Source organism: Pteropus medius, unplaced genomic scaffold (assembly GCF_902729225.1).
Source record: "Pteropus medius unplaced genomic scaffold, Ma_sr-lr_union100, whole genome shotgun sequence".
In the NCBI taxonomy this organism is placed as follows: domain Eukaryota; kingdom Metazoa; phylum Chordata; class Mammalia; order Chiroptera; family Pteropodidae; genus Pteropus; species Pteropus medius.
In genome coordinates, this window is record NW_024349800.1 from 61316436 (window position 1) to 61338619 (window position 22184).

The following is a 22184-nucleotide window of genomic DNA, read 5'->3' on the forward strand; positions in this document are numbered from 1 at the left end:
AACGAGGGAGAAAGCCAGACGTGCCCGAGGGCCTGTTCACGAGATCCAGCCTCCCTCGCAGCGGTCACCCCGGGACAAAGGCGAGGCGGGGCTGGGTCGAATCAGGACGTCGCGAGCCGCGTCCGGATAGGCGCCTGCAGAGTCCGGAAGCGGCGGAAGGGGGCGGGCGGAGGGGCGGGGCGAGCGAGGGCCTCCCGGCATGCCGCGCGGCGCTCGGCTTCCGGCTGTGGGCAGGGCAGGCGTCGGTGACGGCCGGAAGTGGGCTGAGCCGGTCTCTTGAAACGCTGCCTGCACTTCCGGGGCCTCGAGCCCGGCCCTGGTCTTCCCGTAGGCGGCGCGGGAGGGAAAAGGGTTTTGAGGGGCCGGGCAGATCCCTTCCTCCCCCAATGTGAGTAGTGTCCCGAACCTCCGTCAGGCGAAGGCTGCCCAGAGAGGTGGAGCCGGTGGCCGGGCCGGGAACATGAGGCAGTGTCTCCTCTTCCTGACCAGCTTGGTTCCTTTCGTGCTGGCGCCGCGACCTCCGGACGAGCCGGGCTTCAGCTCCCCCCAGCGACTCGGTAAAGACCCAGTGGGTTGGCTTAGGCCGGCGCCGGGCGTCTGGAGCGCGCTGCTTCTAGGAAAGAGCCGCGGAGCAGGGTCAGGTGTTTGGGGGCGGGGTGTGGGACGACTGTGGCGCGTCCCGAAGTTTTCAGTGTATGAAGGGGGTGTGGCACTCGGAGTTTAGGGACTGGATGGAACGGACTTGTTCTGAATGGGAAGGGATGTGGAGGGGGGCCCCCGGTGGTAACCCGAGGGGCCTGGGAACCTGCTCCCTGGGTCTGTGTTCAGAAAGAGGTAAATGGTCGTGGGGGGTGCTGGCTCGTGTTGGAAAGGGAGACGTGGTGCATGTCCCTGCCCCACTGAGGTGCTCCTGCCCACGGCAGGACTCGCGGGGAGGATAGTAGAGCCCACAGCTCCACGGCCCTTCCTGGCTCCCCAAGGGGCAAACCAGAATTTCTGCTGTAGCGTAGGAGGTGGTTATGCAGCGATCTAGTTGGAAGGCGGCGATTGGAAAACTCAGCTTGGAATTGGCGTTTTGTGAACATCGTAAGCATCTACTTCGTTATTTAAGTTGTAACTTGTCGGAGGTGCTCGGGGTAGGCAAGGAGTGGTGGCGGCGTTTAAATCTGCCACGCCGACTCTTGATTGATGCTGCTGTGAATGCCTTCCTTGCCATGGTAAAGAAATTTGATCAATATTGAACCTAGAAAGAAAGTTCTTATTTAGATTTTCTGAAGAGATTGAATTTTAAGGATGGAGGTAACATTAAGAGATTCGAAGTTTGGTGGAAGTTAGTTTGTGTAAACTTATACTTTCTGTTAGGGTTCTTTATCTTTCAAAAGTTGACATATGAGGTAGTTTGATTAATTAGTAATAAAGTATGAAACGTGTTTTCCCAGTGTGCAAAGTTGTAGCTTCAGCGAATTTTCACGGTTCTGTCGGTTCCCAAATCCCGTCATGATTCATCATACGGTATCGTGCAGGTTGAAGCAGCATGTCAGTTTTACGACTAAAAATTTCGCACTAGTTTACCTGGCAATTCCTTTTTTTTTTAATTTAATGGGCAGAAATTGTCATTGATATTATTAAACGTGTTGCATATTCTCACCTGAACAGCTGCTTTGTGGTTATCTCAAATTGAAATGGATTACAGGTGACTAGTTTAATGAAAGCCAAGGGAGCTTGATAGGTAGTGCACAATAGAAATTGAAGGAAAATTTTGAGATACGGGTGGTTAGAATGAAGGAGAGGGTTGGGGTAAGGATCCGCTCCATAGGGATTAATGTTAATAAAAATAAACATTTTGAAAGCTTAAAATTTTCACTATAATACAACTGTTTCATCTTTATTATTCTGTTCACAGAAGGAAAAATAAGTAGCATGAATGCTAGGGATGCACATAGGATAGAGGAAAACCTTATATTCTAGATCAATTACCAACAACATTGAGATATCATAAAGGGTGTTTTTGACCACGTGTTTTTTATTTGTGAAGTGCAGACCACCAATGCCAGAAAAATGCACAGACTTTCCCATTTATTCACCAGATGTTTGAAGAACACAAACTGTATGCACATATTATGTGTGGCATTGGAAATACCAAGATCAGACAAAATCCATCTTCAAAACGCTTTTGTCATAGTGGAATAGAGAGATCCAAACAGACAATTCTAAAGCAATCTGGAGGAGAGTAATAGAGCACAAAATCTTGCAGGTATTGTAGTATCACGAAGGGGCACTGAACCTAGCCTGTAAAATGAACCATGGCTCCCTGAAGATGATGTTTTAGCCCAGACTTTAAGGTTAGGCGAAGAGGGAAAGTAAGCCAATCCCTGACGGGAACACTGAGAGACCATAAGAGTTGAAATGAACCCTAAGGATCGTGTTTAGTTTTTTTGTCTTTTTTTTTTTTTTTTTTTTTAAAGCGGTGGGAAAACTGAGTCTCAGAAAGGTGTAGCAAGTTGTCAGGTTCACTTAGTTAGTGATGAATGTATGTCTTTTGGGTTTTTCTTCTTTTGAAGAGAATTGACTTTTCGTGTGTGTTTGACCACTCAGGGTATAATTTGTTGCTTAACTTTAACTCTACTATTATTTAGATTTAATCGGTCAAGACCAATGAATAATTTCATAAAGAGCATGGTTTATTGTTCATTAGCCTACTGATCCTATAAATGTTACCATAACCACAGTACTAAATACTGGTTAGGGATGTGACATTTTCCGAAGGACAAAATATATAAGAGAATCCTGGCTTTTGGAGTACTCCATAGGTCACCCAAAATGATTTTAATTGAACTGTTATGAATTGCATAATTTAGGAAAGTTATGAGTCATGTGAGCTTAGTCAGGATGATATCTTGTTGAAGTTGCGGCTGGGGCGTATAAGTCTCACTTTGATTTCGAAAGTAGTTTCCCTTTGTATTACTTTTAGTAAATGAGGATGTAGTGGGCGGAAGGAAAATATATAGGTCACAGATGAGGGATGAAAGCTTGTATCTGAAATATATATTTAGAAATTTACCTTGAGGTTATTGGTGTGGGGATTCTCCACATTGCAATGCTCATTTCTCATTATTATTATTTTTTAGGTGAGGCAACCCTTGGTTGACCTCACAGATTGCAAGGACCTTGTCAGCTTACAGTCCCTTATTTTTTTTATTTTTTACGCCTACAGCACCTGGTCTTCTTAGGTGGTCTCCCATCCAAGTACTAACCAGGCCCAACCCTGCTTAGCTTCCGAGATCAAACAGGATTGGGCTTGTTCAGGGTAGTATGGCCGCAGTCACTTCTCATTATTGACAGCACCATTTTGCTAAGTATTTTGACATCTGGCTTCCTCTTTTGATGTTAATTTTGCTTACAGGCTGCATTCCTTTGGAACTCAAACACGTAACCCTAACTGTTCCAAGGGAGTGTTAATGCAACTCTGCTTTATACAGTCAGATAAATTTTATTTCTAGGATAGAAGTTAAGCAGAGAGCCATGGCGGGGAAACTGAAGAAATCCTTTTGGCCTTTACAAGGTTTTCCAGAACCTTAAGCATAGGTGTCCTTCAAGGCCAAGTGTGGTTGACTTTGGAGTCTTCATTATCTTTATTTCTGAGAGATGGTGTTTCTAGTTGGAAGTATAATTTGAAGAAAGTATGAAAAAGATTGGTAGGGAAGGAGGGACCAGAATAGGTTTCACCGAGGTAAGGAAGTGAAATTAAGTGCTTTTTCGTATATCCCTTAACTTAATCCTGAAACCAACCAAAGAGATGGGTATTTTCCGCCACTTTTTACCATAAAAAGAAATTGGTTTTTTTATCCTTTTAACATGAGTTGTAGGCTCTGACAAGTCTCATCTGCCTGGTTTCACTTACATTGGACTGTGTTCTAATCATATTCCTGACATAGACTTGTTCACCGAAGTTCCACACTCATGTATCCAGCTGCCCAGGTGATGCTTCCACCTTGGTGTTCACGGGCACTTCACATATGACATGTCCAAAATGACTTTTCTATTTGCTGGACTGAAGAATGAAAATTTTAGTCTGGGACTAGGCAGGGGTGCTGGAGACCGTGAAAGCAGTCTCATTGCCTAACCTGACTTTGTATCCCTCTCAGCTACAGAGCCTTATGGACCTATCCAGGTTTCTTCAGAGGTTCCATTGGGCTGTGCTGACTTTCATTTGGGCTTAGTTTCCATGTGACTGATCTTGCTGAAGAGTCTTGGCCTGGGTTAAGTCTCAGCCCTCGTGAAGAGCTCTTAATAGGGAATTATTTGCAGTTGCTCATCCTCCACTCTCCCTAATTGGTATACAGCCATGAAATCAAGTTTTTGGTGTCCAGGCTCTTGGGTCCGCTGTCTAGCAGAGATCAGTGCTCTCCTTTTCTCATCACCGAGTTCCAAGGAGGGCCTCACCCACGCCCAGGGCTTACTGCCCAGTAACGAGGCCAGGTCATCCCCTTGTTTTGCTTGTTTTGGGGAGTGCCGAAGAGCAGTCAGATTCGTGTGTCTTCTGCACAAGCAGAATAAGCACTTAACAGCAGTCCTGGCTTTATCTTTTCCACTCTGACACCAGAAGTAGGAGCATGACACTGATAGTGTCGTTTTGGGGGAACACTTTGTTTTCCGTGCAGCAGCTGTTGAGAGTGAGCAGAGAGCTGCAGGGGTCCTGCATCATACTTTCAAGTCGTATTCCACGAAATGGAATTTATTGCAAAGAAAAGAGGAATTAAGAAAAAAGTCCACAAATGTTCCCAGATGCTTCTCATACAATACTTCATTGTTTAAAAGTCAGTTTTATTTTTAAAATGTTGACTCTGGGCTCGATGAAAACAGTATGGGTATACTTTACGTCATGACACCAAAGTCAGCGGCCACAAGAGCTGATCCTGAGAACAAAACAATTTACGGATGAAAAGGGTGGGTGGAATGTTTATCACATCTTCTGTAGGCCACTCCACACCTACATCCAGAAAGCTGAAGGTCCAGCTTTTATTCTTGGAGAACAAATACAAGGGACAAAGTATCAACTGCTTTTTACCGCTGATGTCAGTGTTGAAAGTCATACAATAACATTTACTCTCCTCGCCTAAAATCACTGTATGACTTCTCAGTGACATAATTGCAAACGTGGTGCAAAAGAGTCCTGTGTAAGTGACCAGTGTAATTGCAGACTGCATATAAGGAACAGGTAGTCTGGACTCCAGAATGCGTCAGCATCCCACTTTCCTCTTATATCAATCCCTCCTCCAAACCTGCTTCTATTAATCTCAGTGAAGTGGTACCACTGTATACTCAGGTACCCAAGCCAGAAACTTGGGGGTCTTTTTGTCACTTCCGCCTGGATTGCTCGGCTTATTAGCTGCTTTCCCAGACTCTAGTCTGTTTTCCTCCGCCCATTCTTCACACTGCAGTCCAGTGAAATTTCTCTAACAGCTGTGGCCCTTATCCGACGGCCAAATCCTTAATTTAGGTCCATGGCTTCTAATGACCAGACCTCTGCCTTTCTCTCCAGTCTCAGAACTCTTCACACCCTTTGTGCCGTTCGGCTCTCCAGTCTGAGCTCTTTCATTTCTCTGAGGAGTATTCCGATCTGTGTTTCTCATGGACCTCAGCATATGTTATGCCCTCTACTTAGAGCCTCCTCCTTTCGTTTCCCCTTCTCTTAGCTTCCTCCTCATACTTTTGGTTCTTAACTTCAGTGCTGTGTCCCTGGGAAAGCATCCTTGGCTCACTGGGCACGGCTCCTGCTCCGTCTTTCTCCAGCTTCCTCTTCCTTGGCGCTTGACGTACTTATAATAATTTTTACGTGGCGGTCTTTCCACCAATGTCAGCATCAGAAGTATATTTCTCTTTCTCTCCATTACATCCCTAGTGCCTGGAAAGTAGGAGGTTTTCAATAAATATTTATTGAATAAATGAATAGGTGAGGTCTGGGGGAAGGGAGAAAAACTAAGTACAGAATGTATATGCAAGAAAGGGGTGAGGGTGGAAAAGGTACAGAAGCAGTGAAGAAGGGTAGGGTCTCTAAGGACAACTAGATAGAGGAAACCGAGTGACAGAAAGCGTGTGGCAGAGAACAGGGAGGGATGGGTAGGGGACCACCTATATAATATAGTACTCTAGTCTGACCTTTTGAGTTACGTTGTTTTCTAATTCGTGTTTGTAGCCAGCTGAAATGAGAAAAGCTCAGTAGTTTCAGGTGATTGCTGGAGTAATCTGTAGAAATGAAAGAAGGTGTTCTCATTCTAGAGAGTGCTGGACAGCCATCGTGGAGTTTTTAAAAATAATATGACCCTACACTGAGCTAAGATAGTTAAGTGGTTTATACTTAAGTTTATTGAGAGATTTGGGTATGGATAAAGGATACAATCTCTCGGGAGATGGGGAAATATAAATTCTGTTTTAAAAAAAGCTATAGAAAATTGAGACTACCAATGGTTGAAATTTGGGAAATGAAGTGCAATGAAATACTGAGTATCTGAGAGGTTATGGGACCAGTAGCAAGAGCAGGTCAGTTTGTTGGACAGGGGAGTGCTTTTACCATGTTGTTTGGAATGGTTCCAGGACATCCATTTTGAGATATCTAGTTATTAAAAGAGGATAGATTAAAATAGAAACATTGTTTTAAAGTGCTTTAGCAAGCTACATTTAAAAAGTACTCGTTATAGAGAAAGTGCACCTAAAGATAACCAGCAATGTTACTGTCTTGTTCTTCTTATTTTTTTCTAGATCTATTTTTTATTAATAGATAATCATGCAATTGAAGTTTTTTTAAATCCACCTTTGTTTAGTATTATAAGTATTTACTATGTTCTTAAAAACCCGTTAACAGCATTTTAAATGATTGTCAATTTTTTTTTGTCATTTAGAAGTGCTATAACTTACCTATTTCCCAATTATTACCTTGTTTCTGATTTTTGTTAATAAAAATAATGCAAGGCCGGACAGTGAACATCTTTGCGTTCGAGGTTTTTTCTTTGCTGTTTCCTGCTTTAGCCTAGGCCAGTGGTTCCCAGACTCGAACGTACATCAGCATCACCTCGAAGGCATGTTAAACATAACTTCTGGTTTTCACCCCAAGAATTTCTGGTTGAGTAGGATAGAGAGGAGGCCTGAAATTTGGCCTTTCTAGTATGTTCTCAGGTGCTGCTGATGCTGCTTGTGTGGGGAGCACACTTTGAGATCCACTGACCTACCTTATTGACAATGAAACTACAGTATTGAGGTTGTTTCTCAGTCAGTAGGAGTGATTATGATCTTGAATGAAACTGGGTGCGTGTACTAACCTGTATCAGGAAGTTGAAGAGTGAAAGATTGAATCAGCATCTCAGCCTTGAAAATGTGTGCAATTTGTGAACATAGGAGTGCTGTTTTGTGCAAGATTCTCTGCTGGGTATTGTCAGGTAAGGATCCTGTGGTGAGTAAAACAGAGTTCCCTTTTGGCCACTTTATAATCCATAAATCCGTGAGATAAGACAGACGTAACTCCAAAGTGCCAGAATAAAGATATAAGAAAAGGGCTTCAGAATTCGGAGGGAGGCGAGATCATGTTTTGTGGACAGGTCAGAAAGTAAGAGGCCAAGAAGTAGAAGGTCCAAGAAGAGCTAGACTATTTTTAAGGGGTTTCACAAGTATGACATCAGTAAAGCTTGGTGTTTTCAGCCAGGCAGGCCCAAAATTCAAATCCTGGTTCTGTACTACATTCGCTTTGTGATATTCTCCCTGAGTTTGTTTCTTCATCTGTAAAACGGAGATAATACCCTAGAGATGTTTGTGGAGGTAACATAAAAGCACCTAGTGTGGTGTCTTGTATCAAACACTCAAAAATTGTTGAGTAAATGGTAAGCTTCTCGAAGGTTTTTTGTTGGTGCTGCTAAGCATTATAATTAGCAAGGCCAAACCACCACTAACCGTCCATAGGCATAAAAGTGATTCATGCTTCCTGAAACAGTTTTTCTCTGGATTCAATGTAAGAGGAAATTTTGTTAACAGAAGATGGGCGGTACCCAGCAAGTGTGAAATTTGCTGCCACCTTCTTTAGTCTTGTTTTGAGTTAGACCCTTGAGCGGACTTTGATTAAATTTACACCTTTGCCATCTTCAGGTTTATACTCTGAGGCATTTTTCCTTCGACCTGTCTATAAACTGGCCCTTCCTGCCCCCTTTCTCAGCTATCCTGCTTTAAGTCCATGGCATTGACATGTATTTTCCTTTGCATTGTCTGTCTCTCACACTAAAATGAATACTGTTAGGCAAGGACTTTGTTCTGTTTAATGCTTTATCTCACTACCTGGACCAGTGCCTGGCACATAGCAGTGAATGAGTAAATTGATGAACCAGTTGAGGAAATTTTTTTAGGGAAAGAAGAAGATTATTGGGTCGATTCTTTCTTTTGAACATGGATTTGTGAGCACATTTAACCTCAGGAGCAATACTCTTGTATTTTGAGCTCCTGCTACTGTATTTTGAAGACATTCTAAGTCCAGAGGAATGATTTTGAATATCATTGCTTCTGCAGTAATATTTGTTGAGAGAAAAGGAAAGCTTCAGCTCAAATATTTTTAGGCAGTTTCTACAAAGACTAAGTCACCAAAATTGTATTCCAAGAATCCTCTTGATTTTGGAAGAGGCAGCAGAGTTGCTGTTGATGAAACCTACTTAGGGATAGCATGTACTTTACAGTATTTACTCTTGCTCTCTACCAAGTAACTTTTCGTGCTTGTTCTATCTTGGGGCAATGCATCTTTGCTTTTCTTGGGTTCCAAGTAAGTCTGGTAAAATAACTAATGTTTTTTTTTTCTAGGAATTAGTTTGGTCGTCTTCTTCCTGGTGTCCATTGGATTGCTACTCTGCCGTATCCGTTGAGAGTAGCAGTTATAGGGATGTTGCCACTTTTTTTACTCTTTAATTTGGAATATGCGATTTTTCTGTAAAATATTTGCTTTCCCAGTTTTGGTTTGCTCAGGCCATTTATACATTTGTTGCTCTTTGTTACTATACACATCAGCTGATAAGGAATTGACGGAGGACAGGTTGACAGTGGGCCAGTGGATTTGGCCACCTTGATCTTAGAATTTCTAAACAAACAAGCCAGTAATGCCTTCAGTTTAGAAGTTCACTCATGGCATCATATGATACTCTGAGATATCGAAATTATCTGCATTTAATGGAACACGGATTCATGTTCAGATTTCCCTGGCTGTCACAAATATCTTTAAACTGGTTTCTTTTGACCTAGGATATAAAAAGGTTCATACATTGGCTCGCTTGCTGTGTTCTTGTCTATTATGTCTCTACCCCTCCATTCTTTCCCAAGCCATTTATTTCCTAAAGAAATGAGTTATGTGTTCTGCAGAAATTCTAACGTTCTGGATGTGGCTGATTGCTTCCTAAAGTTATTTAACTTGGCAACATTTGACATTTATGTTTTAAAAACTAGAAGTTAGATCTTGATTAGGTTCAGGTTCAATTTGTGTTTTTTTGTTTTTTTGTTTTTATAAGACTACTTCATAGGTTGTGAGCAGGGCATTCATAATGTGTTATATTAGGAAGACTTTGTTGTCTGACTCTCCTTTTAGTAAATTACAGTTGGTTGGTGGGTCTAGGTGTTAATAACCTTTTTACTTCTCTTTCAGAAAAGCTTGATTCTTTGCTCTCAGACTACGATATCCTCTCTCTATCTAATATCCAGCAGCACTCGGTAAGAAAAAGGGATCTACAGGCCTCGACGCATTTGGAAACACTACTCACCTTTTCAGCGCTGAAAAGGTAATTTGAATGATTGATTTGGGGCAAGGGGACTTGGTTTGGCAAAAGTGGAAAAATAAGTCCCCTCCATTGATTGATTGATTGATTATTTATTTATTGTTTTTTAGTATAGTTGTCATATATTAGTTTCAGGTATGTATGGGTTTCTGCTGAAGTCTTAGGAAATTACAGTTTTAAGGATTTGTAATTGATATAATTAGTCTGTTGTGATTCTTACATAGTGTATGGCTTATTCTAAAATTCATGCTGATGATTATTTTAAAAAATTAAATGGGTATTTCAAAGATATTAATGATGGTAATAATATATGGACTCTAACAAAGAATTTTAATTAATCGAATGATTATAATACTTGTTTTTTTGTACAACTTTAGAACCATCAGTTGAGTACTAAGTACTACCTTTATTTTATTTATGAAGACACTGAGTTTTAGAGTTAAAGGATTTTGTTCACTACCCCACAGCCTAGTTAGTAGTGAGCTGGGTCTAGACTTTTCACATCATAGCATAAATTGTTAGATGTGGTCTATGTGGGCAGTAATTTTAGTGTCTCTTGTTTTGCAGATGTAATTCTGTTAGATAATTATAGGCCTCTTTCTGCAGTCTTTTTAGGGAGCTTTACTGATATCAAAAAAACACTGGGAGAACATAAATGGGCTGAATTTTTCTTTACTCGTAGGATAGGCCTTCTCCAACAAATGTTTTATACAATAAAAATAATAAACTTATCCCTCAGAGGCTTGCGGAGATTAGTTCCGGAATCCCCTGCGGATACCAAAACCAGTGGATGCTCAAGAATCTTTATATAGAATGGCATAGTATTTGCACACAACCTACATCCTCTTGTATGCTTTAAATTATCTCTAGATTACTTATAATACCTAATACAGTATAAATGCTATCCAAATAGTTACCTGTATTGTTTAGAGAATAATAATAAGAAAAAAGTGTGTACATGTTCAGTACAGATGCAACCAACCTTAATAGGCCTAACTACATAGTACGTGCCAGCAACAATGTAACTTTTTAATAAATATGTTGATCCATGGTTGGTTGAATCCCTGTATGTGGATACGGAAGGTTGACTGGTGTTAAAAAACAAACTACAGAGGGTATAAGAAGTTTTCACTTCTTCCCAACTCAGTCACACTTCTCAGACGCAGACAGGTTTCCGGCACAGACTTCCAAAAGATTTTAATGCATATTTTTTGCATTTAGATCTGTGCATATGTACGTGATAGGGATAACAGATTTACCTTATTTTTAACAGCCACATAAATAAGTTGCATAGAATTGCAACGATTTATTGACCAGTACCCTAAAGATATTGTTTAAAAACCAAAGTGATTTTTTTCTGTAAGAGACAATGCTCAATTGAATATCTTTGTAAATATTCCTTGTCTAGGTCTTTTTATAGGATGCATTCCTCAAAGGAGAATGGGTCAAGTATACACATATTCTAAATGTTTATTGATACCATGTTTCCTCCTAAAGATGTCAGATCAGTTTATTCACCCAGCAGCTTTATATGCGTTTACCTGTTTCTTATTACCCTTGCCAGCACTAGGTTTTATCAGCCTTTAACTCTTGCCCTTCTGAAAGGGGGTGATAGCTCATACTTGTTTTGATTTTCATTTTGTGTGAAATTGAGCATCTTTTCATGTGTTTATAGTCATTTATTTCTCTCTGTTTGCCTTTTCATATCCTTTTACCTTTTTTTTTTTTGGGTTTATCATTTTGCATACTGAATTGTAGTGCTTAGTATATTTATCACATGTGTAACTAATATTTTGTGCAAATATCTTTTTACTGTATCTTTTTATTTTTCCTAGTTATTGCCATCATCCTTAGGTAATTTTTAAATAATTTCTTTCTGTTAGATTTCATGTCAAAATATTGCAATATTGGTTATCTAGCTTGCAGGCCTATAGCAAATTGGAGCACAGTGGTGATAATAATAATAGCTACAGTTTATCAGGTGCTTATTTTGTATAATTTACTTCATTAGGTACTTTGCATGTATTATCTCTAATTCTGACATACTCTACGCAGAAGTTTTTGTTACTTCCTTTTTGAAGGCAAAAAAAAAGCTCAGAGGAGTTAGGTAACTTGCCCAAGGTTACTCAGCTAGTAAATGAAAGATAAAGAATTTGAACACAAGTCCGACTCCAAAACTTGTATTATTCCTGCTACGCTGATGAATACTTTGGTGAAGGATGGATAGTGGAAATGAGTAGGAGCAATAGAAGAGAAGGGGAAACTATAAAATGATAACTGAAATTTTAACTTTCTGAGTTTTTTTTTTTTTTAAGTTAGATTTGTGGTGGCTTGTAGAATCCTTGCTATAGGGGCAAATAGTGCCATAGCCTTATATACTACTTTTTCATGTTTCACACATGACTCTGATTCTTTAAGAAAATGTTAAACAGTATCTGCTTATTATCTTCTCTCTGTATAAGGAAGAGAAATTTGTAACTTCTTTTACAGAATTTTCATCTTAAATATTTATTGGGAAATGTATATAACAATGTATGAGAACTTTGTACCAAGTACTCTAAAATAGTTTATTTCATTGAACTCTGGAAACCATTCCCTTGGTAGGTGGTATTATGTCTACTTGTAGATGACAATACTTAGATTCAGAAGTTAAGGTCAAGATCAAACAGTAAGTGGTGGAGACAGAATTCAAGCCAGATTTGTCAGACTCCAAAGCCCATACCCTTCTTTCTATTATACTTTGTTATGAAAGCTTAAAAGAAAAAAATTGAGTTACCTGAAATGATCATTTTATATAGGATTGAATTTAACCTATGTGAAACCACTCATTGATGGTGATGGTAAATGATTAGATTTTCTGTTTTGAGATAGTAGTGGAAAGCCAAATAATTTAAGCAAAGATCATAAAATTAAATTTGAATGTGACTGTTAGCAGTTGAAAAGCATGGAACTATCAAGAGAATATATGATGAGTTAAAAAGTAGCTTTATGGAAAAACTGAAATTTGTCTAGAAGTTACATTTTCTCTTTTTTTAAATAAATCAAATACTGTTATTCTAAAGTAATAAAAAAGTTACAGATATTGTTTTGATACTTTTTTGATAATGTTGTAATTTTAAAGTTAGATAGTTGTTCCTCTTATAAGTGAAATATCAAATTATTTGAAGAGGGCTAGAACTGATAAGGAAATGAAAGTGATATATGCCCAGCTAAATGGACCATTAAAAATAGATATGAGGTAAAACTTCCAGTAATAAAACAAAATCCCTAGGGATGTAATATACAGCCTGGCAACCATAGTTAATGGTATTATATTGCATATTTAAAGTTGCTAAGAGTAGATCATCAAAGTTCTCATCACAAAAAAATTTGTGACTATATGGTGACAGGTGTTAACTAGAGTTATTGTAATGATCATTTTGTGGTATATACAAAAAAATAGATATCAAGATAATTTTAACTCAGTGGATTAACACCAGTTTGTAGATACTGTAAATCTTTAAATCCGAAGGCATAAAGATAAATGAAAATGCTAAAAGAAGTCTGTAAGTTCAGGACTTCACATAATTTTGGAAGGATAGAGTAAAGTATAAATTCTGACATATCCTTTTGGAAGTTTTGTAACTCAAAGGTAAAGATTGGAAACTCAGAAAAAAACCAGGAATTTTACCATCATTTGGTTCTTAATCTTTATAACAGCAGATTATTAGTGTAGAAAATGAAGAGTACAATTCAGTGATTTTTCTGGAAAGAACATTAAGTAAAAGTAATATCGAGACTCTAAAAGTAAATAATAAGGCATTTATAATACCAATGCTTTTCAGAGTTCACAGCATAGCTGATTAGAAAAAATATAACTGCAGATGTGAGGGAAGATACATTTTGCGATAGCAGGAGAAAATGTTCCAAGGTTTTCTGAAATAATGTTCTATTGTGTCTTTCCCAGTGACCATTAAAAAACCACAGGCAAACTAAAATTACCTTGGTATGCTCAAAAAGTTAAAAATATTTGTTGCCATGGAGACAGTCTCAGTCTAGATTCTTCCTGGCAGTTTAGACTTATGCAAACCCATGAGGGAAGTAACATTTCATATTTTCAGCACCACAGCTGACAAAGTTTGTTCTGTGGCTGAGATGAAAAACATACCTTTCTTTATCTTTGGTGTTCATAGGCACATCGAAAGGGCTCTGCAAATAATAATTGAAAAATTCTTGCTGACCATGCCCAGTTTTTATGTCAGGACTAAAACTTGTAGTAAACAAAAGAATATTGAGCCAACTAAAGAACTGCAGTGTGTATTTTAATGTTAGCATTGTATTTGCCTTGTATTTATTGTCCTCGTGGTATTATGGATTAATTTTTTTCCAGATAGGTTTTTTTTAGAAGGAGAAGAAAAGCGTGAGTGTTTTTAAATAAAGTAGCATTTTGCTGTGCAAAATTGATTGCTAGAGGCAGCATAATACAGGCTTCTGAAATAAACCAAGTTCAGTTTTCAGTTTCACCATGTAGTATGTTCATTAACCTCCAAGCCTCAATTTTTACTGTGTGAAGTAGAAATAACATATACAGAGCATCTTGCAATGAGTAGGTGTTCAATAAATGCTGTCTAATAATATCAGTCTTTAATAAGTTTTTAAGACAGCCAGGAATCTTACAGTATTCAGATATGTGTGTTTCCTTACTCTTCAGTCTCTGGAAAAGATGACTGCCTAAGCTCTGTGAACCTTTTTTCTCCAGATTCTTACAACTTAAAGAACTTAGTCTCTTTGACTTAGCAGGAGATATAATGCTCTGAGTATCTAGTAAAACAGTAGTAAAAACTTGCATAGTGATTTTATTAATGTCAACTCTTCTCTTAACTTCTTTTAAAGACGGTTGAATTAAATGAAAGTTAGGCTTCTATTTTATGTTCTTAGAGTAAAATATGGATGCATTTTTTTTTTTTTTAGGCATTTTAAATTATACCTGACATCAAGTACTGAACGCTTTTCCCAAAATTTCAAAGTTGTGGTGGTCGATGGTAAAGATGAAAGCGAATACACTGTCAAATGGCAGGACTTCTTCAGCGGACACGTGGTTGGTTAGTATGGAGCTCGTTTGTTTGCCTTTGTGTCTGGGGTGTTAGATGTGCAGCTCTAACTTGATTCCATACTTTTTTGGTGGGGAGGTAGCGGGTGTCAAAGTACTGATATGCTTTATTTTACTTAGATTTTCTGTTTTTAGATAGTGAACTATCTAAGTTTGGAAGCAGAAACATTCAAACAGGAGAATATGGGTATTATCTAGCATGTCATACTAGTTGGCTATTCTGATGGTTAAAATGAATTTCCTCTCAAGTGATAAGAATTTAACCTTTTTTTGTCTCCAAAAGAGGATTGTGGGCTTCCCTTATGAGATTTTAAACAGGGAAGCTAGGAGATAAAATAATTGACTTCATGATTCTGTTATGCACTTATTTAAGAAAATATATCAAGCACTTGTGGTTTATTTCTGGAACTTTTTTCTACAATAGGAAATAAGACATCAAAATCCTCAAATAGTATAGTTCTGGACCTGTATATTCCAAATCATGCTTTCTACTGCCTCTTAGTTCTTTCTTACCCCAAATTAGGTGAAGTTATTCCAGAAGAAAATCTACCCATTTGTTTGTTTTGTTCTGTAATGCACTCTAGATCATTCTCATAAGAGGCTTGAGGGGCAGAGATAGGTTTTAGGTGACTGGAGTCGAAGCTACCTACCCCTTGGGAGTGAGAGTTAGCCGGCTGCTTCCCGGGGCCTGTGCATCGTGGTGGCAGGCTGCCACAGTCTTTGGCGGGTTCACTCCGATGAAGGGCTTGGTTGATTTTTAATGGCAATAGTGCATAGTTTATTTTTTTGATATAAATATTTTTTAATAAAACATTTTTCTACATTTTTCTCTTTTAAGGTGAGCCTGACTCTAGGGTTCTGGCCCACATAGGAGACGACGACATCACAATAAGGATCAACACAGATGGGGCAGAGTATAATATAGAGGTAAATCTATGTGTGAACTTTTTCCTTAGGAACATATATCTGATTATTTTTTTCAAATTTCTATTTTAAATGGTTATAACATTGGTTAATAACATAAATTTTAGGTATACAGTATTATAAAATGACATCTGTATACTCAGTTGTCTGCTCACCACCTGAAGTCTCGTTTCCTTCTGTTCCCACATACTTGGCCCCCTTTACCCTCATCCTCCCATGACCCCATTTCCCAAACCTTGGTAGCCACCATTCTGTCATCTGTATATGTGAGTTTCTTTTTCGTTTGTTTTATTTGTTCCTTGATGGTTTTTTGTTTTATATCCCATGTATGAGTGAAATCATATGGTTCTTGTTCTTTTCTAACTGACTTATTTCACTATATATCTGATTCAAAAAAAGCTGTTTCTCAGTTGTTTTAAGAAGACAGAGGTCTGTAATTATACTTACTTACTTTTCTCCTTGTATTTAAAGTTTTTTACTTTAACCGGGAAAGTCGATGATTTTTTTCGAAAGATACTTTTTACAAATACCTAAGAAGCTTTCATAAGATGCATAATTGAGAACAAGTCACATGTGGGGTTGATAATAGGAAGAGAAAATTTTCTTTCCCTCCTGACTCATTTAGAGTGTATAATTCAGTGGTTTTTAGTATGTTCCTAGAGTTACGCAGTCATCACCACGATCAGTGTTAGAGCATTGCCTCACCCCCAGAAGGGGCCCCATACCCTTTAGCAGCCTACCACCTGTTTTGCCCCAATGTCTCTAGCCCTAGGCAACCACTGGTCTACTGGCTGTCTCTTTAGATTTGCTTGGTCATTTCACCTAAATGGAATCACACAGCATGTGGTCCTTCGCAGCAGTCCCCAACCTTTTTGGTTTCAGGGACCAGTGCAGTGCTGCTCTGAGGATCTAATGCCTGATGCTCTGAGGTGGAGCTGAGGCGGTGATGCTGGCGCTGGGGAGCAGCTGCAAATACAGATGAAGCTTCGCTTGCTCGCCTGCCGCTCACCTGCTATGCGGCCCGGTTCCTAACAGGCCATAGAACAGTAGTGGTGATACTGATCCGTGGCCTGGAGATTGGGGACCCCTGGTCTTTTATGACTGGCTTCTTAGAATGTTTTCAAGTTCCGTTCATGTTGTAGCATGTGTCAATACTTATTTCTTTTTATTGCCAAATAATACTCTGTTGCATGGATATAACGCATTTTGCTTATCAGTTGGACATTTGGGTTGTTTTCAGTTTTTGGCTATTATGAATAATGCTGCTGTGAATATTTGTGAACGAGTGTTTGTGTGAGCATTTCTTCATTTCACTTGGGTATATGTGTTTAACCTTTTGAGGAACTGCCAGACTGTATTCCATAGTGGCTGCACTTTACATCTCATCATTTTAGATTTGCTGCATTTTATATTACATATAACATTCTTACCAGCAGTACGTGAGGATTCTGATTTCTCCACCTCCTTGCCAATACTTGTTATTATCTGTATCTTTGATTATAGCCATCCTAGTGGGTATCAGTGTTTTCTTTTGGTTTTAGTTTTTATTTCTATGATGAATATGTAGACATATATAAATTTCATATTTTTTTTGTACATTTCTCACACGCTTTTGGTTCTGATGAGACTAGTGTCCTTACAGAGAAGAACTTGGTTTTTGAAATGACAAACTTTTGGGGTAACCTTTCAAGTATGTTAGTTCTGATTTACCACGGCCTTGTAAGTGAAGATTGTTTAAAAACCACTTTCCATGAAACTAATAAGTTTTAGGCATATTGTTACAAGTTTTTAGTCTTCTATCATGAAAATGTGTTTGTTCTTTTCTTTGCCTATAAAGATGTTAAGGAAACTAGAATGAAAATGCACAAGAACAGAAAGCTTATCTAACTTTCATTGCTGTATGTCCATCACCTAGAACAGTGCCAGCATACAATAACTGTTAACGTAGATATTTTTGAATCAATGAATGGAAAAGGTTATGCATTTTCTCTTCTTCATCTTCTAAAAGATTTTATAACTTGTGGAAAATAATGCTTTTCTGTATACCCAGATACAAAGAGTGAATAATCCATGTATTTATTTACTAGCATGGTAACTCTACAGTAAAAATTGAAATGATTAATTTTTGATAAAATGACTAGTCAATTTACTTAACCCGGAAATGAATGTTAGTGAAAAAAATAAAAGGATGTTGTAAGAATTTATTGTTTAGGAATTCTTATGTTTTCCATCTCAATTATATATGTTTTCTATTTTAGCCACTTTGGAGACTAATTAATGATACTAATGACAAAAGAATGTTAGCTTATAAATCTGAGGATATCAAGAATGTTTCACGTTTGCAGTCTCCAAAAGTGTGTGGTTATATAAAGGCGGGTAATGAAGATTTGCTTCCAGAAGGACTAGTGGACAAAGAGCCCCCTGATGGTAAGACTTCAAAAATATATTTCAAATAAGAAACAGGCATTACAGCTGTCTTCGATAGGGGTGGTATTAATTAATAAAAAAATAACATGATTATCAAGTAACTATAATATTTGGCTTGAAAATAGAGTTCAGAAATTCTTAAGTTAATTCTTTAGACAAAAGAATTAATATAAGTAAGAATGTAAGTAAGAATATAATATAAGAAATGAAAACTAGACAATAACGATAACAATAAAGATTGGATTTTTTTAAAAGAAGACTGGGGAAAGTGGAATTGTGTAATCTGAGAACATATTTTATATTTGCAAGTATTTAAAAATGACAAAATAATACTACTGAAAAACAAGATTATAAGAAGTTGGTAGCAAGAGAGATCTACACTGTTCAGAAAGAAGGCTATCAGTCTCGCTACAGATCAGTGTTAGAGTCATTTGAAAACAACCTTCTTGGAGAAATAGTCTACTGTGCTGTTTTGAAAACTGTAGAAAATATTACTAGCATTTTAATATATAAAGTTCTTAAACAATTTGATTATTTGATAAGAAAAACGACCTATTAACACCAGCTCATTTTTAATATTTGATTATCCTGATATTTTTATCATTACTTTGATTAATTCATGGACTTCTTCCAGAATAAAATGACAGCTTCATAGGCTGGCAATGCTTAGGTGATTATTTTACTCTTAAGTACTTTTTAAAGTTTCCTTATTTTAAAAATTAAGGAGGAACTCTTCCTTGGTTTTGAATTCTAGTTTTAAAATCTCATACTGCTTTTCACTTTTCTGTCTTCCTCCAAATTCTTTTTTTGTTCAAGATACCTTTAAGGATACTAAGCTCAAATAAAATTGCTTCAAAAAATATGCTAGATTTAAAGTGTTACTATAAAAAACTCCTGTTTTGATGAATTTTGATTTAATAGTGCGTACAAATTCATATTAGAGCTTGTGCACCGGGTGAAGAGAAGAGCCACGCCCGATCCCATGAGGAACACGTGTAAATTGCTGGTGGTGGCAGATCATCGCTTCTACAGATACATGGGCAGAGGGGAGGAGAGCACAACTACGAACTACCTCGTAAGTATTCGGTATCGGATAAGTAATCGGACCCAAAAAATCATGTTAGATAAATTCCATTTAAGAGAAGACTGCTCCAATGTTAAACATAATGAAACCAGATCTCTTATAGATACTGTATTTCGTAAAATATTTGAGGATTGTCCTCAGGTTCTTATATTACTGCGTAGAGATTCTAGTTTCATGTGTTTGAAAACCTATTTTACCTTTGAACTATTTTCTGCACATTAGAATTTTTATGCTGGTTTAGGGAGAGTTCATAACATAGCATAGGCCTCCCTTCTTTATAAGCAAATTCTTTGAAAATATTACTGCTCTAATGGCAGTGACCTCATTGGTGACATGTATGTATGCTGTAGAGTGGGGGAAAAAAAGTATTTATATGAACCTGTGTGTATTATTTTTGCTTATATGTATATGTCAGAGAAGATCAGTTTGGTGTATATTATAAAAAAATAGCTAGTTATTGGACTATAAGTGTGTGAAGTAGATGGGACTTTCACGGTCATAACCAGCTGTAGGACAGAGATAAGCAGGAAAGATTATAGGAGTGTCGACACTGGTTTTAGCATTTACTATTGTAATTTTAAAATCGGGACTCATATGTCATTGACATTTTTATTAGTATGACTTCATCTGTCCTGATAACTTGGCACTGACCAAAATGTCGTTTTGGAAATAAAAGAGAATGCAGCTATTCATGCACAAGAGCCTAGTGCAGTAAAGACGTCTTTCTCATCGCCTCGCTTTTCCATCCTGTTTTATTGGTCCCCTCCCTCACCCTGCTTTCCCTTCGTGTCACGTCCAGTGAAAGAATTTATTATGAGGTTAGTAGGAGTAGTGTGTGAAGTCATTGTGATTCTTGTTCCTAAGTCAGACCCTTTCTTGAAAAGGTTTCTTAATACGGGCTTTGTGTTAAGGGGCCCCTCTTAATTTACTTCTTTGTACGTCACACCATGAATATGAATGTAATGAGAAGCTTGGTCTTCAAAATCGCATTTCTTAGTCCTACAGTTTCTATAGGGAAAACAGTTTCCTGGACCTATAACATGCTTCACAGTTGCACAGACATGCCTCATGTACTCAGTTTTAAATGATAAAATATTCTCTTTGAGGAGACGATGGTGCTGAGCGTTTTGTTTTTATAGTGAGAACAGTCCTTTGTTGTCTTCCTGTCCCCTCTACCCACCTAACTGCCTTCCCAAGTCAGAGCACAGAAGAAAGGGGGACTGGTGAGACCTCCAGCCTCCAGCTCCCTCTTCCTGGGCCTCAGCGCTGCACGTGGCCCAGGACGGTGGGGAACGAGGTTCACAGCGTCTGGACTGTGCCTCACTTTTCTGAGGGAGGCGTGTGAGGAACTTGCCAAGAGATGGAGTGAAGACAGATACTTCTTAGGAGAATGTTTTAGGTAAATTTGATTGCCTGTTAACTCTCATTTTTGTAGTTGACTGGAATGGCAGTTTTTAACAAGCTTATTACTTGATATTTTGGTTTTTTACGCAGTCGACTTCTTGGATTTGTAGTAAACTGTACCACTGTTTATTCTGGTAACAACACTGTTTGGGCCTAGGAATAATTTGTCAGTGATCGAGAGTAACGTCTTAATGCTGGTTTTTATAATTGGTAGAAACTTTTACAATGGCATTTTTTCTAAACTGTTTTTTTTATCCCTGAACAATTCGTGACATTGCAAAGGGTAGTGAAGACACGCATGTCTTCCTCTCACTCTCTCCCTTATGCCCACAGATAGAGCTGATTGACAGAGTCGATGATATCTATCGGAACACTTCGTGGGACAACGCAGGTTTTAAAGGTTACGGAATACAGATAGAGCAGGTATTTATCAATGCAGGTGGCTTATATTACTCAGCTAAGTTATGTAACGTAAATGTCACTTACATTCAAACTCCAAAACTTACCTTCAATTTTAATCATAAATATTCTCAAATACCAGTGATTTTTATCTGATAAATTTGACAGTTTTTAAATATTATTTATAGATAATGAAGTTTTCTGTTCTTAGACTCCTTTTAAGTAGAAAGCCTTTTTATGTTCCTACGATCTCCCCTTTCTCTGAATTCATGGCCTTTTTATTGCCTCAATTTTCTTTTCTTTGACTATGTCTTTAGTTAGAATCCTAGTGCATATTGTTGACTCTTTAGTTAGAAAAGTTACTCAAAAATACTGTGTACTTTGCAAGGCGTTTATACATATCGAACCGTTAGATCTCTTCTCCCAAAGATCTTCTGATTTCTTATAATCTGTTGATAATCTTTTAATCGAGTACATCTAGCCATGATGTATTAATGCCATCTTAATTATATCAAATAGTAAAAATCATTCCAAATTGATAAGACTGATTAAAAAGACTGTTTTGAAATTGAGTATTACTTTGGACATTTTGTTATGGAAATTGTTGTTTCCATTTTTTCTAGGCTGTTCGTACTAAACTAACCATATTCTTATAGGTTCTGTAGATAGAATGTAGAGATTAAAAAACTTGAAATTATGTATTATACCTGTAAATGTTAAACTTTTATGGTACTTGTAAGAAACTAAGAATTATTTTTCCCTTTTCCATTCTTTTACTGTTTTGCATTTTCTTTTTTTAAGTTATTTGAATAGGTAATAGATACACATGGTACAAAAGCCAGTGAAAAGTAAGTCTCCTCAGCCTTTACCCATTGTCAAACCAGTGTTTTCCGCAGAGACATCCATGTCACTAGTTTCATGTGTATCTTTCCAGAGATATTTTATGCGTGTGTGGCATGTGTGTGTATGTGTGTATATTTGACACTTTGGTGGTACACTGTACTCTTTTAGACCTTGCTTTTTCATTTCATGAATATGTTGATTATTCCATTATGGTACATAC

The 22184-nt window shown here is 37.9% G+C and overlaps 1 protein-coding gene and 1 pseudogene across 1 annotated transcript in view; one reads left to right on the forward strand and one right to left on the reverse strand.

Moving 5' to 3' along the window:
- Window positions 1-272: 272 nt before the first annotated feature.
- ADAM17 (ADAM metallopeptidase domain 17) overlaps window positions 273-22184 on the forward strand; it is a 37027-nt gene continuing 15115 nt past the window's right edge. The window contains exons 1-7 of the mRNA XM_039888084.1: window positions 273-557; window positions 9665-9797; window positions 14745-14875; window positions 15722-15810; window positions 18066-18234; window positions 19176-19309; window positions 21056-21145. Coding sequence (XP_039744018.1) covers window positions 461-557; window positions 9665-9797; window positions 14745-14875; window positions 15722-15810; window positions 18066-18234; window positions 19176-19309; window positions 21056-21145 — 843 coding nt within the window. The 5' untranslated portion in view covers window positions 273-460. The remainder of the gene's footprint in view (window positions 558-9664; window positions 9798-14744; window positions 14876-15721; window positions 15811-18065; window positions 18235-19175; window positions 19310-21055; window positions 21146-22184) is intronic.
- Window positions 3206-3324, reverse strand: LOC120622256 (uncharacterized; annotated as a pseudogene).